Source organism: Heloderma suspectum, chromosome 15 (assembly GCF_057233095.1).
Source record: "Heloderma suspectum isolate Gila_16-S chromosome 15, 16-S_ref, whole genome shotgun sequence".
NCBI lineage: Eukaryota > Metazoa > Chordata > Lepidosauria > Squamata > Helodermatidae > Heloderma > Heloderma suspectum.
Genome location: NC_139472.1, coordinates 829,741 through 847,934, shown reverse-complemented (window position 1 = coordinate 847,934; position 18,194 = coordinate 829,741). Strand labels below are relative to the sequence as shown.

At 56.2% G+C, this 18,194-nt stretch overlaps 1 protein-coding gene across 1 annotated transcript; it reads right to left on the bottom strand.

Annotated features, from left to right (window-relative positions):
- Window positions 1-196: 196 nt before the first annotated feature.
- FAM131C (family with sequence similarity 131 member C) lies at window positions 197-17,964 on the bottom strand. Its single transcript, XM_084822290.1, has 8 exons — window positions 17,328-17,964; window positions 16,746-16,901; window positions 14,875-14,973; window positions 13,194-13,312; window positions 5,458-5,548; window positions 3,316-3,498; window positions 2,416-2,526; window positions 197-1,530 (listed from the first exon to the last, which is right to left on the bottom strand). Exons 1-8 carry the CDS (start codon window positions 17,962-17,964, stop codon window positions 1,229-1,231), a joined length of 1,698 nt encoding a protein of 565 aa, XP_084678416.1. The 3' UTR covers window positions 197-1,228.
- Window positions 17,965-18,194: the final 230 nt, after the last annotated feature.

Sequence of the window (18,194 nt, the reverse complement as noted above, 5' to 3'; positions counted from 1 at the left end):
AGGGGGGGGGATATTTTGATGGGCTTTGCGGCAAGGGCTGGAATGGTGCGAACATGGGGTTTTCTGGAGGGGGTGGCACTGGCAGCTTTCCCTTTCCCCCTTGTAAATAAGGCCACCTGCTCATGGCAGAGCTGCTCCTTGGGCCAGGCGGGGTCTCACGGAAAGCATCTTAGACAAGAGAGTGCAAACCTCGGAGGCCTTTTGATGCTGCTGTGCAATACCATTTTTAATTTACACATATACACAACTTGAGCGCGGAGCAGGCAGGCACACCTGAGACAGCTGGCTGCCGGCTGGCTGGTCCCCAAGAAGGAAACATCCTGGCTCTCCCCAGGCGTCAGCAAGCGATCAAGCAAACAGATGGGGCCACAGGGAGCTTGTACAGACACAGAAGGGCTGGCAGGCGACACGTGTCTTGGATTCCCAGCATTCAATCTGCTGCTGTGGGTGGCCACAAGTCACTGTAGAGGAACGTTGCAGCCAGCGCCTCTGCAGCCAAGCAGGCTCGCATCAGAGCCATGAGCAGCCAGCTCTCTGATTCAGATACTGGAAGTGCCAAGAAAGGACCCTAGTGGGTTTCTGCCCACCCCGGGTATGAGAAGAACAATTTGGAGGGGTGCGCCCCAGTATGGCAGATCTGCCAGCAGCAGCAACAGCACTGTCAAAATAATTTACTTCCTCGGCCTCATCCAGAGCAGCAGCTTAAGTGAACAAAAGTGCCCAAAGCTGTCGCATGAATGCAGGGGTGCGGAACCTCCAGCCCATGGGTGAAATTCGGACTGCTTGGGGTCTCCCTCTAGCCCTCGGGGATTCCCCAGGTGGCCAGGCACCTCCCCCAGGCTCCACTCGGTTTCCCCCAACCACCGTGCAGGCTCGGCTCCTGGCTTCTGCCCAGTATTTCCCCCTCACGCACTTTCTCAAAGGCGGAAAGGCCCCTCCCCTAAGGCCTGACGCTAAAATCTGCTGGTGCTTTGGCTCCGCCCTTCTTTGCCTTCAGCCCACCACAGCAGTGCAGCCCCCAAGAGCTTCCTCAAAGTGGAGTTTGGCCCTCGGCTGGAGGAGATTCTGCCCCCTGCGCTCGGAGAAGCCTTCTCCAGCATCACGGACAGCTCCTCGTCCTCTGGCCGTGGGACTGAATCTGCCACACAGCCCGGGACGACCACGCCCTCCTGAGCTCCCGCAGCCCAGGCTCAGCCCCCGCCGTCTCCACCTGCCCACCCGTCCTCTGTCAGTTGTAGAAGACTTCGTCCTCAGAGAGGGAGCTGCTGTCCACATAGCGGAGGGAGGTGGCGCTGCACTGCAGCCAGAGGGATCTGGGTGCACTCTCCTGCTCCTCCCCCGTTGTCCCAGGCAGTGGCTTCCCCAAGCTGTCCTTCAGGGCATTCCAGGTAGCTGCCATCGGGTGTCTGCTGGGAACAGGGGATCCGTGGCCAGACTGAGAAAAGGCCTGGAGGCTGTCCATCAAGTTGGAGCTGCTCATGCCCTGTGGGCCGAGAAGATAATTCCCCTGCAGGTACAGGCTTCCCAGGTCTAGATGGAGAAGGAAAAGGGAGACGGGGAAGGGAAGGGAAGAGGCCCCAGGTCAGAATTTCAGCCATGAAACTCTGAAAAACGTACGTGGAACTTAGAGGAATGAAAGGCAAGAAAGAGAGAAGGGGTCCCCTTGTCCCGAGGAGCCCACCAAGGAACGTTCCACAGTGGGGGAGACACGAAAGAAGGGGGGGAAGAGGAGAGGTCAGGATAGCAGGGTGGGGAAGTCCTAATGTACCCCGATCCACATCAGGACCTGAGAATCCCAAGTAAGAGCTTGAGTCTCAGGACTGGCATCGGAATGAAGCCGGATGCCAAGAGACCGCTCAGGTGCAGCGAGGGAATTTTAGGCCCTGGACTTCATGGTCTTATAGGGGCCCCTTTAGATGGCAGCGTGTCTTACTTCAGTCCTGAAACACACCATTCGCATTTCTCTTCACCCCCCACAATCACCAGGCCATGCTTTCTGACTGCTTCTACATCCCCGATACGTTAGAATAGGAGCAAACCTGTGTGCCAACCCTGATGTTTAAAAATCCCCTGAGCCTGTGCAGTTTTGCATGCTGAACTCACTCAAGTCACAGCATCATCACGATGACAGGGAAAAAATGGAGTTTGCCTCTGCTGCCCCGATGGCCTGCTCTTCTGTCCCTTGGGGTCCCCCCCGGCTGTGGCACCCTGGACTTCAGCCTGAGGTCCAGGCCTGGATGCACCGTGGTTCAGGTCAGTCCAGCTCCTCACCTGAAGCCTGACGATGGTTTTAACTCAACGCCCACCTCCGCCCTGCCCTCGGATGGGCAGCCAACCAGTTCAGCAAAACCTTGGAGGACGGAGCACCCACAGGAAGGGAAAGAGGAGAGAAAAAGAGGCTGATGGGTGGGGTACCTTGGAGCTGGACAACGTCTTGCGAGGCCCCCCCGTAATTCAGCTCTTCTTCGCCCAGGGAGGACCAGGCACTCAGTGTAGCTTCGGTGATGGCAAACTGCTCAGCCACACCTGGATGGGGGAAGCCAGAGAAGTCGGACGAGGGGGCTGCCTCCGGCACTGATGCCAGAGCGCAGCGGTGCCAGCCGAGTGTCAGCCCAACTGACACTTAGCCCAGCCTGGGTGCACGGGCTGGGATCCACTGGCAGGCCTCTGGGTGATTTGCGGGGGATCCCCAAGGGCTTCTCTCAAACAAGAACAACAGTGGAAAGCCCCCCCCCCCCCACTATTAGGTTGCTGAAAAAGAACGCTGCGGGGAAACCAGGAGTGGATTTTTGTGTGAAAGGCTTGGAGAGGTTGGTTCTAGTCCTCAGTACAAATTCCGGGGCTGAACATGTGCTCAGAGGCTTCTAGTCCCAGGGCAACGGGCAAGGGTCAGCACAGTCGGGCACCTGCCGAGGGCCGACGCTCCAGCAGGGGCCCACTGCCAAGAGCCCCCTGGACTGGCGGCTCCTCCTCTCCCCCATTGCCAGCTGCTTGTTTACCCCGCTCTCGCTCTGGCCCAGACAACGGTGGCAAGGAGCGAGAGATGCCGCGGCCCGCGTGGCCCCGTGCTCCCTACCTGCCAAGCAAGCAAGCGGTGGCCATGATGAGGGAGAGGGGCAGGAGCAGGAGCGGCGGGTGGCCGCGGGGTGAGAAGGCGGGATCCCTGGGGGAGGGGGCCAGGGAGGGGTCTTGCCGAAGGGCCCCCAAAACTAGGAGCTGGCACTGCTGCCAACACTACATGGCACATCAGACCCCGACAGGACTGAGCCGTGTCACCATCCGGCGCCTACGTCATGAGCCCCGCCCCTGCCTCACCTGCCGCGAAGCGTGCCTCCTTCAGATCATCGGTGAGGTCTGCGTAGCACTCCTCGTGCGTCAGTGCCAGCTCCCGGCCCGCCTGGGGGGCGCTCCAGCCCTTCCACTCGATGAGGTGAGCCACGCGGCCCTGCGCCATAGCCGTGGGCTTGGTGACGTGGTCCTTGATGGTCTGGACGAGGCCTGGGGGGCAGAGATGGAGCCGGAGGCACTGGGCTGAGCCCAGGCAGGGCAGAAGGGGAGCTCTGCGCCTGAGCCGTCGCCAGGCACCAGGCCAAGGGACCAGCACCGCACTGGCCCGGCCGCATTCGTGCAGGCGAGCACTGCAGGGGGTTGCCGTGGAAACAAATGCCACAAGGCGGATGAACCCCCACAGTGCTGGGCTCCTTAAGCGCAGCTGGGCAGGGGCCGGTGCTTCGGGAGCACCGAACGCCCGGCTGGCCAAGCTCAGGGCCGTGCGACGGCCGCTGCCCCTCCCGCCCCATTCAGTCTTTCGTGCCCAGCTACGGGTGACCACGGCCTCTCGCTTCTCGGGGCCTCTCCGACCCTGCTGGCTGCAGTTATCTGCTTTTAACTGAGGAAAAGCAACAGGGCTCCATGAGGAGACCGCAGCACCCTCCATTTCAACTGTGTCTTTATCCAGCAAGCCACTGTCTGTATCGCCAGCCACGCCTCCACAGAAATGGCGGCAGGGGGACGAGCGACGCCCCACCCAACGGGACCCAAGTGCGGCCACACGCGGGTGCCCCTGCAGCACGTCGGCCCGAGTCCGTGGAGCCTCCTGTTGCTCCGAGCGCCGCCGAGAAGCCTCCCGCGGGACCCCCTGCACGCATTGTTCAGTGTAATGCTTGCCAGGATGCCAGGCCGTTGCTTTTTTAAAAAATGGACATGACGCGTGGGGCTCCCAGGTTCCATTGGGACAGGAGTGCAAAGGGAAGGAAGGTTTCAGCCTTTGCTTCTGCTGCTGTCTTCCCTGCAAAACCCGCCCCCACCTGTGCTGCAAATAGCGACCCGCGAATGCTCTCACTGCCGGCAGGGCTGGGAAGACTGAAACCTCCCTTCCCCACGCATGCAAGTCCCAATTCCCCCCCCCCACATAGTATTGGTTAAAAAGAAGAAAAAAACCTCGAAACCACTGCAAGCAGCGTTTTCAATGCCCCGCGACGTTAGGCCCTGATTGGCATCGGGATGAAGACGGCGGGGTTGCGGTGGGACCCTCGGAAGCCCACATCTGGCAATGCCTTCTTGCCAGACTCAGACAATTGTGGCAACGGCAGAACAGCAGGCCACACTTGACAGGTTCCAGAGTCTGCAACGTTTCGTGGAGGAACACACGGATGGATCTGAGACCCTCTCCGTTTAATTCCTGCATTCCTTCCCTCCTTATTTGTTTGCTCACCCATACCTGAGAATATAATGGAATTGGCATATTCTTGTTTTAGGCCAGACTTACCGACCTGGTGACCCCCAAATGTGTTGGACTACAATCCCCAGCCAGGATAATTCCCACATGCTATGCTGGCTGGGGATTATGGGAGTTGTAGTCCAACACATCTGGAGGGCAACAGGTTTGGGAGGGCTGTTAGTTATACCATTATCCAGTGTGCAAGGTGCCCTTCCACAGTGCTTTGGTTTCATTTGGATCACGTTCTCCCCCATTTTATATTTTTCTTTGCGGCAATTTATTTTCCCCTGGCAGGCCTCTCTTTAACAGCGGCCCAACAAGCAGAAATCCAATAGGCGAAGTTTTTCCTGGCAAAAAAGGCAGCCACAGAAAAGCGACTTAGATGGCTGACGGGGTCCAGCCACAGCAGCTGACGCGCCATGTTTTGGGCAGGGGGGTGCAATCTACCTCTGAGGATGAGATGCTGGAGATAGGTGACAGGGAAGGGGCCGTTGTAGGGTTCCCAGAGAGTTTGGTAGCTCAGGGCTGGAAATAGGTGGATGGGCTGTGCATTTATCTGACACCACAGGCAGTCTGTACGTTCTGATGGGCAAGCGTCACCTGAGATTTCTGCTTGCTGTGAAACTGTGAAAAGGCGCAGCAGCCCTACCGAATAAAGAAGTGGCCAACTGCTCCTCAACAGTGGCCCTGGCAGAGGGGCAGCAACCCTGGCGCTCAGTGGGAGGGGGCATACTTACCCACCAGGGAAGACGAGGCCAGGGCCGTCACGTGGTAGGCACTGGAGGCGCTGGCATGGGAGAGGATGCTGCCGGAGGCCTGGAGACACCGCTGTGGGAACAGACGCAGAGAGGGGTGAGGAGGGGGAGGATCTGGCAGCACCCGAGGCAGAGGGGCAGTGAGGCTGGCCTTTCGTGCTGCAAACTCGCTTCAGAACAGAGAAAGCCGCCTTAGACCAGAGCAGGCGCCTGGCGCAGTGCCCCAAGATCTCAGCCAGAGGCAGGGGCTCCCCTCCCGTGGCACCAGATCCTGTGAGCTGCAGGCCCCAGGGACAAACCATCTCCGCAGAACCCCCACCCACCCCCAAACGGGTGACTGGCTGGGCTTAAAGGCTTCCTGGCCATTTGACATCAGGGCCGATGGGCGATCCAGGAGCCCTTGCTGCTAGCAAGTGAGCTATGGATCCCAGCAGGACGTGAAGGATCAGAGTCATTTGTGAGGAAGCGAGCGACTGTCACAGCAGCATGGATTCTGCATGCTTCCCGGCTCCCGTCTGTGCTGATCCCACCTTTCAGCCGGGAGCCACAGAGATGCTTCTAAGGATGTGGCGGGTGGAGAGGATTCTCTGGAAGGGGTACATGCCCTCAAAAGGCCAGAGAGGCTGAAAGTGCGGCCGACACGCCCAAGGATTGCGAAGTGGAGAACCGGGGCGTCTGCCTGTCACGATGAGCGCCTGCACGGCCAAGCGGGCCGCCACAACTCTGCTTCTTTGCCAAGGTGCAGGGAGCGCCCAGGCAGCGCCACACAGCTTTAGTGCTCCCATGAGCAGCAAATTCCCTCCCAGAGGGGCTGTCCAGGACCAAGCGCCCCCAAAAGTGGCTTCCCAAGCTCAAAGCCCGTTCTGAATGGGCTGCACAATCACGGATGAGGAAACAGCCACGGAGGCTTGCCACACATGCCAGTCGCGTCCTGGGGGACTGGCACATTTGCCCTCACTGGAGCCGCTCGCTGTGTTGTGTGAGGCCAGCAAGGGGGCTTATTGCCATGGCTAGTGAGCTGCCCAGCGCCTGTGGGGTTTTAGGGACCTGGGGTAGCTTGCTAACCAAGGCAACAAGCTATGGCCAGCCGCACTGGTGAGGGTAACCATGCCAACCCCTCTGGCATGCGACTTGCACGCACAGCAGGAGAACGAAGACACTGTGGCTTGCTTCCTCCTCTGTGATCAGGCGAACAGGCCCACTGTCCCAGGCAGACTCAGCACTGCATTTTTCTTTGTTTTTCAGAAGGTTCCCCAACCTTGTGCCCTCCAGAGGTTCTGGACGGACTACCACTCCCACCCTCCCCAGCCAGGTTGTTTTACACACACCCCTTACATCGATAACATCACTCTCAGCTGGGGAAGGAAAGGTTCCCCACTCTCAGAACCGCTGTCTATTCTCTTTGAGCAATCATGGAGGACGGGGGAAGTGCCAGATGACTGGAGGAGGGCTAACGTTGTCCCTCTCTTCAAAAAGGGTAAAAAGGAGGAACCTGGGAACTACAGACCAGTCAGTCTGACATCAATCCCTGGGAAAATTCTGGAGCAGATCATAAAGCAATCCATCTGGAAGCACCTTGACAACAATGCCGTGATTACTCGAAGCCAACATGGATTTGTCAAAAACAAGTCCTGCCAGACAATCTGATCTCATTTTTTGATCAAGTCACCTCCCTTGTGGACCGTGGGAATGCTGTAGACATCATATACCTCGACTTCAGCAAAGCTTTCGACAAAGCGCCCCATGATATCCTGATGAGCAAACTTGCTCGAAGTGGGCTAGATGAAACAACGATCCGGTGGATCCACAGTTGGCTACAGAATCGGACTCAAAGGGTGCTTATCAATGGGACCTTCTCAAACTGGGGAGAGGTAACAAGTGGGGTACCGCAGGGCTCAGTCCTGGGCCCGGTGCTCTTCAACATGTTTATGAATGACTTGGAGGAGGAGGTGCAGGGAATGCTGATCAAAGTTGCAGATGACACAAAATTGGGCGGGATAGCTAATACTTTGGAAGACAGAAACAAAATTCAAAGTGATCTGGATAGGCTGGAGCGCTAGGCAGAAAGCAACAGAATGACATTTAATAGGATAAATGCCAAGTTCTGCACCTAGGAAAAAGAAACCAAATGTACAGTTACAAGATGGGGGATATGTGGCTCAACATCACAACAAGCGAGAAGGATCTTGGAATTGTTGTCGATCACAAGCTGAATATGAGCCAACAATGGGATGTGGCTGCAAAAAAGGCCAATGCTATTTTGGGCTGCATCAATAGAAGCATAGCTTCCAAATCCCGGGAAGTACTAGTTCCCCTCTACGCAGCACTGGTTAGGCCTCATCTGGAGTACTGTGTCCAGTTCTGGGCACCACACTTTCAGAAGGATGCAGACAAACTGGAGAGGGTTCAGAGGAGGGCAACAAAGATGATCAGGGGACTGGAAACAACGCCCTATGAAGAGAGACAGAAAGAACTGGGCATGTTGAGCCTGGAGAAGAGAAGACTGAGGGGAGATATGATAGCGCTCTTCAAGTACTTGAAAGGTTGTCACAGAGAAGGAGGTCAGGATCTCTTCTTGATCATCCCAGAGTGCAGCACACGGAATCATGGGCTCAAGTGACAGGAAGCCAGATTCCGGCTGAACACCAGGAAAAACGTCCTGACTGTTAGAGCAATACGACAATGGAACCCATTCCCTAGGGAGGTGGTGGGCTCTCCCACACTGGAGGCGTTCAAGATGAGGCTGGACAGCCATCTGCCAGGGATGCTCTGACTTGGATTCCTGCATTGAGCAGGGGGTTGGACCTGATGGCCTTGTAGGCCCTTTCCAACCCTACTATGCTATGATTCTACTTATCCCCCACCCTACTGGCTCCCCCCATACAGCACACTACTGGAAGGGCCAGGGGTTTCCTGATGATGCCCAGCGATTCTCCGGGAATCTCCCTCACAAAAGGAGGCTCTGGCCACTGACTCCCCCACCAGCCGGCCAGTTTCACCAGAAGGCTGAACTGCATTCTTCTTGCCATGGGGCAGTTGGTGCACAAGCCCCTCTGCACAGCTTCAGTGCAACACAAGGCAAATCTCTACTCGCAAGGAGCTTCCAGTCCTAACGTTCCACAGCAGGGAAGCCACAGAGGGAGGGAACATAGACAGAGGCCAGAAGAGCATTTGGTTCTGCTCCATGTCCTTCTGCTTAACTGTGGTTCCTTCCAGGTGAGGCTTAAGGGCTGATTCAGGGAAACATGACTCTCCAGTGGTGGTGACCTGCAGCTTTTGTGCCATGTTTGTTTTCTTCCCTGAGAGCAACATGGGCTACACCTGCAACAAGTGCAAGTTGATCACGCTGCTGGAAGAAAAAGTAAGAGGACTGGAGCGGCGAGTGTCGACCTTCCAGAGAATAAGAGAACACAAAGAGTTCTTGGACAGAATGGTGGAACTACAGCAGCAAAGCGAAGAACAGAAGCTAGAAGAGCAAGAGCAAGCTGAGGAAGAAGAGGAAAATGCTGAGGTGAGGAAAAATGAAACAGAGCATACTCCTTGGAAAAGGGTGACAGTTAGGAGAAGAACTAGATGCCACTCTGCACCAGCGGAGGCAGTGGAGCTGTGGAACCATTTTCAGGTACTTGCGGATGAGACTGGAGGGCAGCCTGCAGAGGGAGAATTACAGGGGAACCTGCATGAAAGCGAGCAAGGGGCTGAAGGTCAGGCAAGCAGAGGCGATGAAACCAAGGCCTGCAACAAGAAGAGAAGAGCAGTAGTAGGGGGACACTCCTTGCTGCATGGGATTGAAACCCAAGTATGTCGTGAAGACCTGTGGACTCGCCAGGTATGCTGTCTCCCAGGAGGATGGATTAGAGACGTGACCGAAGGGTTGCCTGCACTCATAAAGCCCACTGACAGGTATCCCTTTCTTCTCATCCATGTGGGAAAAAATGATACCGCCAAGCAGAGCTACAAAGAAATCACGTCAGACTTTGAAGCTTTTCGAAGGAAACTCAAGAACTTTGGGGCCCAGATAGTTTTCTCATCCATCTTTCCAGTAGTTAGAAGAGGGACAGGAAGGGAAAGAAAAATACTCCAGGTGAATGACTGGCTACAAAGGTGGTGCTGGCGTGAGAGATTTGGATTCTGGGACCACGGGCTATACTTCCTGGAAGATGGAATGTTGGCAAGGGACAGGTTGCAACTCACAAAGGCTGGGAAGAATGTGTTTGGCCACGGCATGAAGAACTTCATCAGGAGGGCTTTAAACTGAATCCTACAGGGGAGGGAGACATAAAGGTGGGGGTAACAATGGATGAAGGCTCATGCACCACAACGGAGAGAACAGCTCTAATAGCGCCCAATCATAGTCTTCAGAAACATGTAAGAAGAAAGCCAGACTATAAAGCACATGGTCTTCGATGTCTATATACTAATGCCCAGAGTATGGGAAGCAAACAGAACAAACTTGAACTATTAATACAGGAGGGAAATTATGACTTGATAGGTGTAACTGAAACTTGGTGGGATGACTCCCATGACTGGAATACAGCAATTGAAGGATATAACTTGTTCAAAAAGAACAGGAGGAAAAGAAAGGGAGGTGGGGTTGCACTGTATGTGAAAAATACATATCTCTGCACAGAAATGCAGGAGGAGGAGCTTGGTAGCCCCATCGAGAGCATCTGGATCAAAATAAATGCAGCAAAGAATAAAAGGAACCTGGTGGTCGGAGTCTACTACCGCCACCAAATCAAGGAGAAGACGAGGATGAAACTTTTGAAAAGCAAATAACCAAGGTTTCAAGGAAGCATGATGTAGTAGTAATGGGGGACTTCAATTTCCCCGATATTTGTTGGGAGACAAATTCTGCAAAGCATGGCCCCTCCAAGAGATTCCTAACTTGTGTTGCTGATAATTTCCTCCTACAGAAAGTAGAGGAAGGAACTAGAGTTAGGAACTTGATCCTAACCAACAGAGATGACTTAGTGGTTAAAGTAAATTGTTTGTTTTTCAGCCCCAAATTGTGATTGTGGGGCTGAAAAACAAACTATCCAACATATAGTGACAGAGTGTCAAAACCGAACCTACAGTGGAGACTTTGCTGATTTCCTGGCTGTGACAACAGAAGTAAAAAACTATATCTGTAACTTAAACATACGTTTGTAATATTATATATTTGTCTGTCTATATTTTATATTTATTATGCTCTATGTTTTTATTGTAATGAGATGTAAATGTGCCATATGATAGATAGATAGATAGATAGATAAATAAATAAATAAATAGGAAAGCCAATTTTAATAAACTCAGAACAATGATCAGGAAGGTCCCATGGCAAGCAACTCTAACGAGAAAAGGAGTCCAAGATGGATGGGAGTTTTTAAAAAAGGGAATTCTTTCCACAACTACAAACAATTCCAACAAGAAAAACAGGCCGAAGAAAACAGAAGAAGCCAATGTGGCTTCACAAAAAGCTCAGTGATGACCTGAAAACAAAAAAGGACACATACAGGAAGCAGAAGGAAGGCCAAACTACAAAGAATACAGGCAGGTAGCACAGAATTGCAGGGATGGCATCAGGAAGGCTAAACCTGACAACAAGCTGAGGTTAGTGAGGGATGCTACAAGCAACAAAAAGGCTTTCTTCAGATATAGTAAAAGACAGAGGAAATAAATGGTGGTTCAACTATTAAATAGGGTGGCAAAATGATAACAGATGACAAGGAAAAGGCAGAAGTGTTCAATTCCTACTTTGGCTCAGTCTTCTCCCAAAAGAGGGTCTATGAGCCCCCTGGCAAAGGCGAAGTACAGGCTGAAGGGGCAGGATTGCAGCCTGAGATCGATAGGCATATGGTCAAGGAACACCTAATTACTTTGAATGAGTTCAGATCTCCAGGGCCAGATGAACTGCATCCTAGAGTAATAAAGGAACTGGCAGAAGAATCTCAGAACTGCTGTCTATTCTCTTTGAGAAATCATGGAGGACAGGGGAAATGCCAGATGACTGGAGGAGGGCTAATGTTGTCCCTATCTTCAAAAAGGGCAAAAAGGAGGAACCTGGGAACTACAGACCAGTCTGACATCAATTCCTGGGAAAACTCTGGAGCAGATGATAAAGCAATCCATCTGGAAGCACCTTGACAACAATGCCGTGATTACTCGAAGCCAACATGGATTTGTCAAAAACAAATCCTGCCAGACAAATCTGATCTCATTTTTTGATCAAGTAACCTCCCTTGTAGACCATGGGAATGCTGTAGACATCATATCCCTCGACTTCAGCAAAGCTTTCGACAAAGCGCCCCATGATCTCCTGATAAGCAAACTAGCTCAAAGTGGGCGAGATGAAACAACAATCCGGTGGATCCACAGCTGGCTACAGGATCAGACTCAAAAATTGCTTATCAATGGGATCTTCTCAAACTGGGGAGAGGTAACAAGTGGGGTACCGCAGGGCTCAGTCCTGGGCCCAGTGCTCTTCAACATTTGTATTAATGACTTGGAGAAGGAGGTGCAGGGAATGCTGATCAAATTTGCAGATGACACAAAATTGGGTGGGTTAGCTAATACATTGGAAGACAGAAACAAAATTCAAAGTGATCTTGATAGGCTGGAGCGCTGGGCAGAAAACAACAGAATGACATTTAATAGGATAAATGCCAAGTTCTGCACCTAGGAAAAAGAAACCAAATGCACAGTTACAAGATGGGGAATACGTGGCTCAACCACACTACAAGCGAGAAGGATTTTGGAATTGTTGTCGATCACAAGCTGAAAATGAGCCAACAATGAGATGTGGCTGCAAAAAAGGCAAATGCTATTTTGGGCTGCATTCATAGAAGCATCGCTTCCAAATCCCATGATATACTAGTTCCCCTCTACTCAGCACTTGTTAGGCCGCATCTTGAGTGCTGTGTCCAGTTCTGGGCACCACACTTTAAGAAGGATGCAGACAAGCTGGAGAGGGTTCAGAGGAGGGCAACAAAGATGATCAGCGGACTGGAAACAAAGCCCTGTGAGGAGAGACTGAAAGAACTGGGCATGTTTCGCCTTGAGAAGACTGAGGGGAGACATGATACCGCTCTTCAAGTACTTGAAAGGCTGTCACAGAGAGGAAGGCCAGGGTCTCTTTTCGATAAATCCCAGAGTGATAAATCCCAGACTGCAGGACACAGAATAATCAGGTTACAGGAAGCCAGGTTCCGGCTGAACATCAGGAAAAACTTCCTGACTGTTGGAGCAATACAACAGTGGAACTCATTACCTAGGGAGGTGGTGGGCTCTCCCACACTGGAGGCATTCAAGACGAGGCTGGACAGCCATCTGTCAGGGATGCTCTGACTTGGATTCCTGCATTGAGCAGGGGGTTGGACTTGATGGTCTTGTAGGTCCCTTCCAACCCTACTATTCTATGATTCTATGAGTTTTCAGGAGGGATTTGAGGGAAAAGAGGTGGACAGAGACCTGTGTTGCTGTTCTGGGATGTGGTTCCAGGCATAAGAGGCAGCAAGGGAGACATCTGAGGGGAAAGAAGACCTTTGGGTGGTGGAGTGGGAGGAGAGAAGGCGATAGGGGGGGAAACTACCAGCACGTGGGAGCGGTGATAAGGTAGGCTGGGGGAAGCCCCGGGGAGAGCTTGAAGGGACAAACGTAGGCGCTCCAGAGATTATGAACCGCTTCATTCAGAAGCACCTGGGGGGTGGTCCCAGGCAGGGGCATTCAGCTACTACCTCATCGTTGTCCTTTCCTGGGGCAAGAGGAAGGCTGCGGTTTTCCTGGGGGGCGATGGGGGGACGATCTGGCGGAGGGGCGACCATGGGCTGCTCCTTGTGGGCGCTGGTGAAGAATTCTGCAAGAGAAGACCGAGCGTGAGCCAGTCGCAGGGCTTCTTGTGGGACACATGGCTGGAGAGGGGGCTAAACTGTTCCCCTACGGGAGGAGCCCATCCTGCTCCTGGTTGCGCAGGAAACATCCCTGGAAGGAGGATGAACCTGTTCCCCAAATCACTGGCTCATGGTGGCCAAGTGCGCCTCCCCGCCCTGCCCCACCGGCTTCTGGGACTCTTTTGCAGAGTGGCCCTGGCTCAACGCTGCTCCACAGCCGGCCCAGGACGTGTTGCTGCCTGAGGTAGAGTAGCCAATGGTGCCCCCACCAGGGGCTCTGAAAGGCACTGAAAAGATTTGGGCCCGACCTTTCCAGGGGCACCAACAGAAGGCCCTTTTCTACGCTTAATTGCCATGCAGATGGGGATTGGGGGGCACAGGGAGGGGAGGGTTAAGGAGCAGCCCTCTCCCCACATTTGGGCCCCCTGGAAATCCCCTCTCCCCACCCTCTACCGCATGGCCCCCAATCTTAGGAAAAACTCTCACTGGCATCAATGGAAAGATTTTTCCCAAGCCCAGGGGGAGGGGGCTGGAGGGGCACTGAAGCATGTGTGTCGGGGGGCAGCCCTCCCCTCCCCTCCCCTCCCCAGCTGTGATGCCCCTGCATGGCAATTAAATGAAAAAAAACATCTTCCATTGTTCCAACAGACACTGAGGACTCTTAAGGAATAGATTTGGCCCTGCAGTGTCTGCCCCTCCCCAGTCCAAGGTGCACAGCACCCAAAGCCATCCAAAATCTTTTGGCAAAAGAGGCAGTAAATCCTGCAAGGGCCCTCCCCATCCCTGGCAGTGGTAAGAACGACGACGACTGAAGTTGCTAATAGTTTGCTGCCCTTTCGCGACACCCCAAATCTGCTGTCTGAGGTGGCTGCTCCACTCCGCCTCACGGCAGAGCCGGCCCTGGCTGCTGCTGCTGCTCAAAAGTGTGGTTGCTGTCCAACTGTGAACATCTTCCAGAAGACCCTTCTGCACTGGCCCAGCCTGCGGGCACTCAGCACCACCCCGATTCCACCCTGGCAGCTGGTATTATGCAGCTTTGCCCCGCCAGGGGAACGCCCATCCCCTAGCTTTCTCCCAGGCAACCTTTTCCCACAAGCCCCTCTGACGGGTTGAGCCCACAAGTCTCTGACGGGCTGAGCCCTCACGCCTCCTGCGTGTGAGCTGCAGCTTACTCAGAAACATCTTTTGCTGGCAGCAGTGTTATGTGGAGTTTTGAAGGCAGAAAACCTGAGGGGTCAAAGTGAGTCAGAGAGAAGGATAGAGCAGTCGGAGAGGGACAGGGAACCCCCTGCCCACCCCCAGTTTAACGGTGGCGCAGCTGAAAATGGCCGCTCCGTGGGCGAGTACGGAGCCTTTCACTGGCCAGGGTTCGATATGCGCAAGTTTTGGAGCTACAGAGCACCTTTCAAATGGGAAGGAGGGAGACAAAGCGGGGTCTCGGGTGTGCAGGGAGAGCTGACAGCGGCATCTGTAGTCCCCTCACATCCGAGGCAGTGAAAGAAACCTTGCAAGGCTTGTGCTGACGCACCTGTCGCAGGCAGCAAAGGCCAAATCTCCCTCCCCGCTCCTCTCCTTTGCATCCGGCAAGCGCCCATGAGGCTTATAACAGGTGCTCTGTGGGTTTCTTCTGTGACAAAGAGTGACTGCTCAGACAGACAGCAACTGGAGACTGTCTTTAAACAGTGCGTCTGTGGCCAGCCCCACAGACACCCCAAGGTCCCCCCTCTATGAATCCCAGATGCACGAGGCCCTCGTGCAGTCAAGGAGATGGGACATTCTGCACATGTTCAGGGCACTTTCTGGGTCACACCTCCATAATGTCCAGGACTGGCCCCTGGCACTGTCAGTCAGCTCTAGTGCTGACCCCTGGCCGATTCAAGTCAGGCTGCTAGACTGGAGCAGCAGAGGCTCCCAACCACCTTCCATGTAAAACTCAAGGCTCTAGTCCTCACTTTTAAAGCTCTCCAGCCTTATTCTCTGCCCCAGCCCCTTACAGCTCTGCAGAAAGAAACCCACTGTGTACTAAATCCCTATTCCCATCTCTCATCCTCTGGAACAGCTGTTTACACACACACACTGGCCCCCTCGAGAGACCCACTTCTTCCCTGAACTTCCCCCCTCATCTCAGTCCTTCCTCTCCTCTGTCTCAGCTGTTTAGCACAAATCATCTGGCGCAAATGAGAAAAGTGAGAGGGGGAACTGAGGGAGGGAGCAAGGAGGCGGTGTGACGGGCCGGCAGCTCCCCTGCTCAGCACCTTTATTCCTGCTCTGCTTGCCACATCAAAGGCTGCCTCAGATGTCGTCTGTGTATTTCTGCTTCTGGGAATCCAACCGTGTTTCTCTCCTACCTTGTTTCCATCTCCGTCACTGAGGTTAGAATCAGGCTTTGCAAAGCTTCACTTGCGCCTCCTCAGCCGAGATGGAACCCCGTGGAGGATTCCTCAGCCACTGAAGGAACCACGGCCACTTCCCACGTGGTGGCTGGAGATCTCATTGCAGCTCACCCTTGCTTGCTCCCCGTGGACCCCGTGGACCTGCTCTCACTCCCTGCTTTGGCCGAGCCCCAGTACATGTTAACCTCAGCCCAAGAACACACCCAAAGAAGGAAGAGAGGAGCGCCACTGAGCATGTGCAGTGCAAAGGTTCCTGGACCAGATCTGGGCCCCAGAACTTCTTTTGAATGGCCAGACTCATCCCTGGCGTACGTGGGCCGTTGTGGAACACACTCCTGCATGACAACAACCCCCGCCCCCAAAGCACCCCTAGGTTTAGAATGGGGAGCACAGGACGCTCGGGCAGGATTGGGCAGCAGCCCCACAGACACCCCCTTCCTGCTTTTAGGAGCACTATGGAGCCCTGGTGCTGGATTAGACTGAGGTGGGTCCATCTGGCCCACCCTCCCCTTTCAGGCAGGCCCCGGAAGACCTCAGGCGGGGCATCTTGAGGGCCACCCTCCCTTCTTCTGCTGTTGCGCCCGCGAAACAATGAGGAGGCGGAGGTAGGCTGCCCCCGCCCTGGACGCTTCACTTCGCCACCAGGGACGCGGAGCAGCCACTGGGAGCGGGAGCCTCGGTTCGGGCAGGGCGCGGGGAGCCCGCCTCGCTCAGGGCGGCTTTCCCTGGAAGGGCAGCGGGGCGGGGCTCTGAACCGGGAGCCCTAAATGGGTGGTCTCGCGCGAGTCCCTTTCGTAAAGGGGGCGCGGCGCGGGGCTGGGGGGAGAAAGGGCAATAGATGACTTGACCCACACACCCCTAGTGAAGCAGCAGCTCCCCCCAGGCCGAGCCCAGGATCCGCCCCCTCGCCGTCGGGGAGCGACCTGATGGCCTCCAAGGATCCCCGCAGGGGCGCGCCACGGCCCCGCTTGACCCTGACGGCGGGGGAAAGACGGGCGGGGCTCACCTTTGGCCGCGCACGAGCCCATGGCGGGCCGGGCACCGGGGGCGGCGCGCCTGGGCCCTCCCCGGCGGGGCGCATCGAGCAGGCGGACGAGCCCGCGCCGGAGCGTCGCCCTGGCTGCGACGCCGGCTCCCTTCTCGGCGCTTGAAGCTGCCTCGGCTGGGCGGGCGAGGGGCGGGGCGGGGCGACCTCGGCGGCGGAGTGCCTCCCTCCCCGCCCCCGCGGGGTGGACCCCCGAGGCGCCCGGCTACGGCTACGGCTACGGCGGCGCGCGCGCACTGCCCGGGGGAGCCCCTTGCAGCGGGACGCGGGGCGCCGGCTCCCCGGGCGGCGAGGGCGCGGGCAGCGCTCTGAAGCAGCCGCCCAGATGCTTTGGGCCGCGGTTGCCCTCAGCCCCGGTGAGCAGGGCCGCGGTGGGGCTGCGAGGCGCCGGCTGGGGCGCCGCTCTGCCCGGGCCGCGGGGCGGCTTCTCCCGCCCTCCCCGCGCAGCTGACCCCGGAACCGGAGCCCCGCCCGCCGCCGCCGCCGCCGCCGCTCAGGGCAAGCGGCAGGCCCCGAGCCGCCAGCGCCCCCGGCGCGCCATGCCTGCGTGGCCTCGCCCTCCGAGGGAGCCGCGCAGCCCACCCCCGAAACGCTCCGAGGCCAAGCCCCCGCCGGAGAAGTTCCGCCGCTTCCCGCCCTCCCCCCGCCGGCCCCTGCCGCCAGGCAGACCGCGCCGTCTCGCGCTCGAGCGCCAAGGCTGGGGGCCCGCCGCCCCAGGCATCATCCCAAGCAAGCCTGGCCCGGCCCCCGGCGGGCCCCTGGCTGCACAACTCCCTGCGCAGGCAGCCTCCGGCAGCCCCTCTGATCGGAAAACCCCCCAGGCGGGACCTCCCTGCAGGCAGCAGGAGCAGCCCAGCCCCTGCAAGGGTGGTGCTGGAGCGGGGGAGCAGGCGGGAGGGCAGGGACTCTGCCTGGGGCTGCCAGTCTTGCCAGAGAGATTCCTCCCGCCTTCGCCGTTAAACTGACGGGGCAGGGGGATCCGCGTGGCCAGTGCAAAGAACCTCAAGAGAGGGGCTGTGCTGGCAGGATTAGCCCTCTTCGCAGCCCAAGTGCCTCCAGCTTTAGGCCCCAGGAAGAAGTAAGGCCGGGTGGAGAACCTCAGGCAGGGTCGGCGTGGCTGGGCACCTGCCGAGGGCCCCCCCGCCACGAGCCCCCTGGAGCCGCTCCTCCTCTTCCCCATTGCACCCTGCTCTCTCACCTGCCTCTGGCTCAGGCCCAGGCAATGGTGGTGGTGAGAGAGAGGAGCAGGGGAGGCCAGGGCCTCCTTGCTCACCACTACTCTGCCAGTCAAGCCGGTAGTAGGCACATGACATAAGAGCCCTGTGGGATCAGGCCAAGGCTCCATCCAGTCCAGCACTCTGTTCGCACAGGGGCCAACCAGCTGTCGTCCAGGAACCCACGAGCAGGACA

What these genes read in the sequence shown, in the direction of transcription:
- FAM131C (XM_084822290.1), bottom strand. Translation starts at nt 17,964, where the DNA reads ATGGGGAAGAGGAGGAGCGGCTCCAGGGGGCTCGTGGCGGGGGGGCCC. An exon ending in CGGAGGGCGAGGCCACGCAG is followed by an intron (nt 16,902 to 17,327) that starts GCATGGCGCGCC and finishes TCGCCCGCCCAG; the next exon opens with CCGAGGCAGCTTCAAGCGCC. An exon ending in GCCTTTGCTGCCTGCGACAG is followed by an intron (nt 13,313 to 14,874) that starts GTGCGTCAGCAC and finishes CTTCTCTTGCAG; the next exon opens with AATTCTTCACCAGCGCCCAC.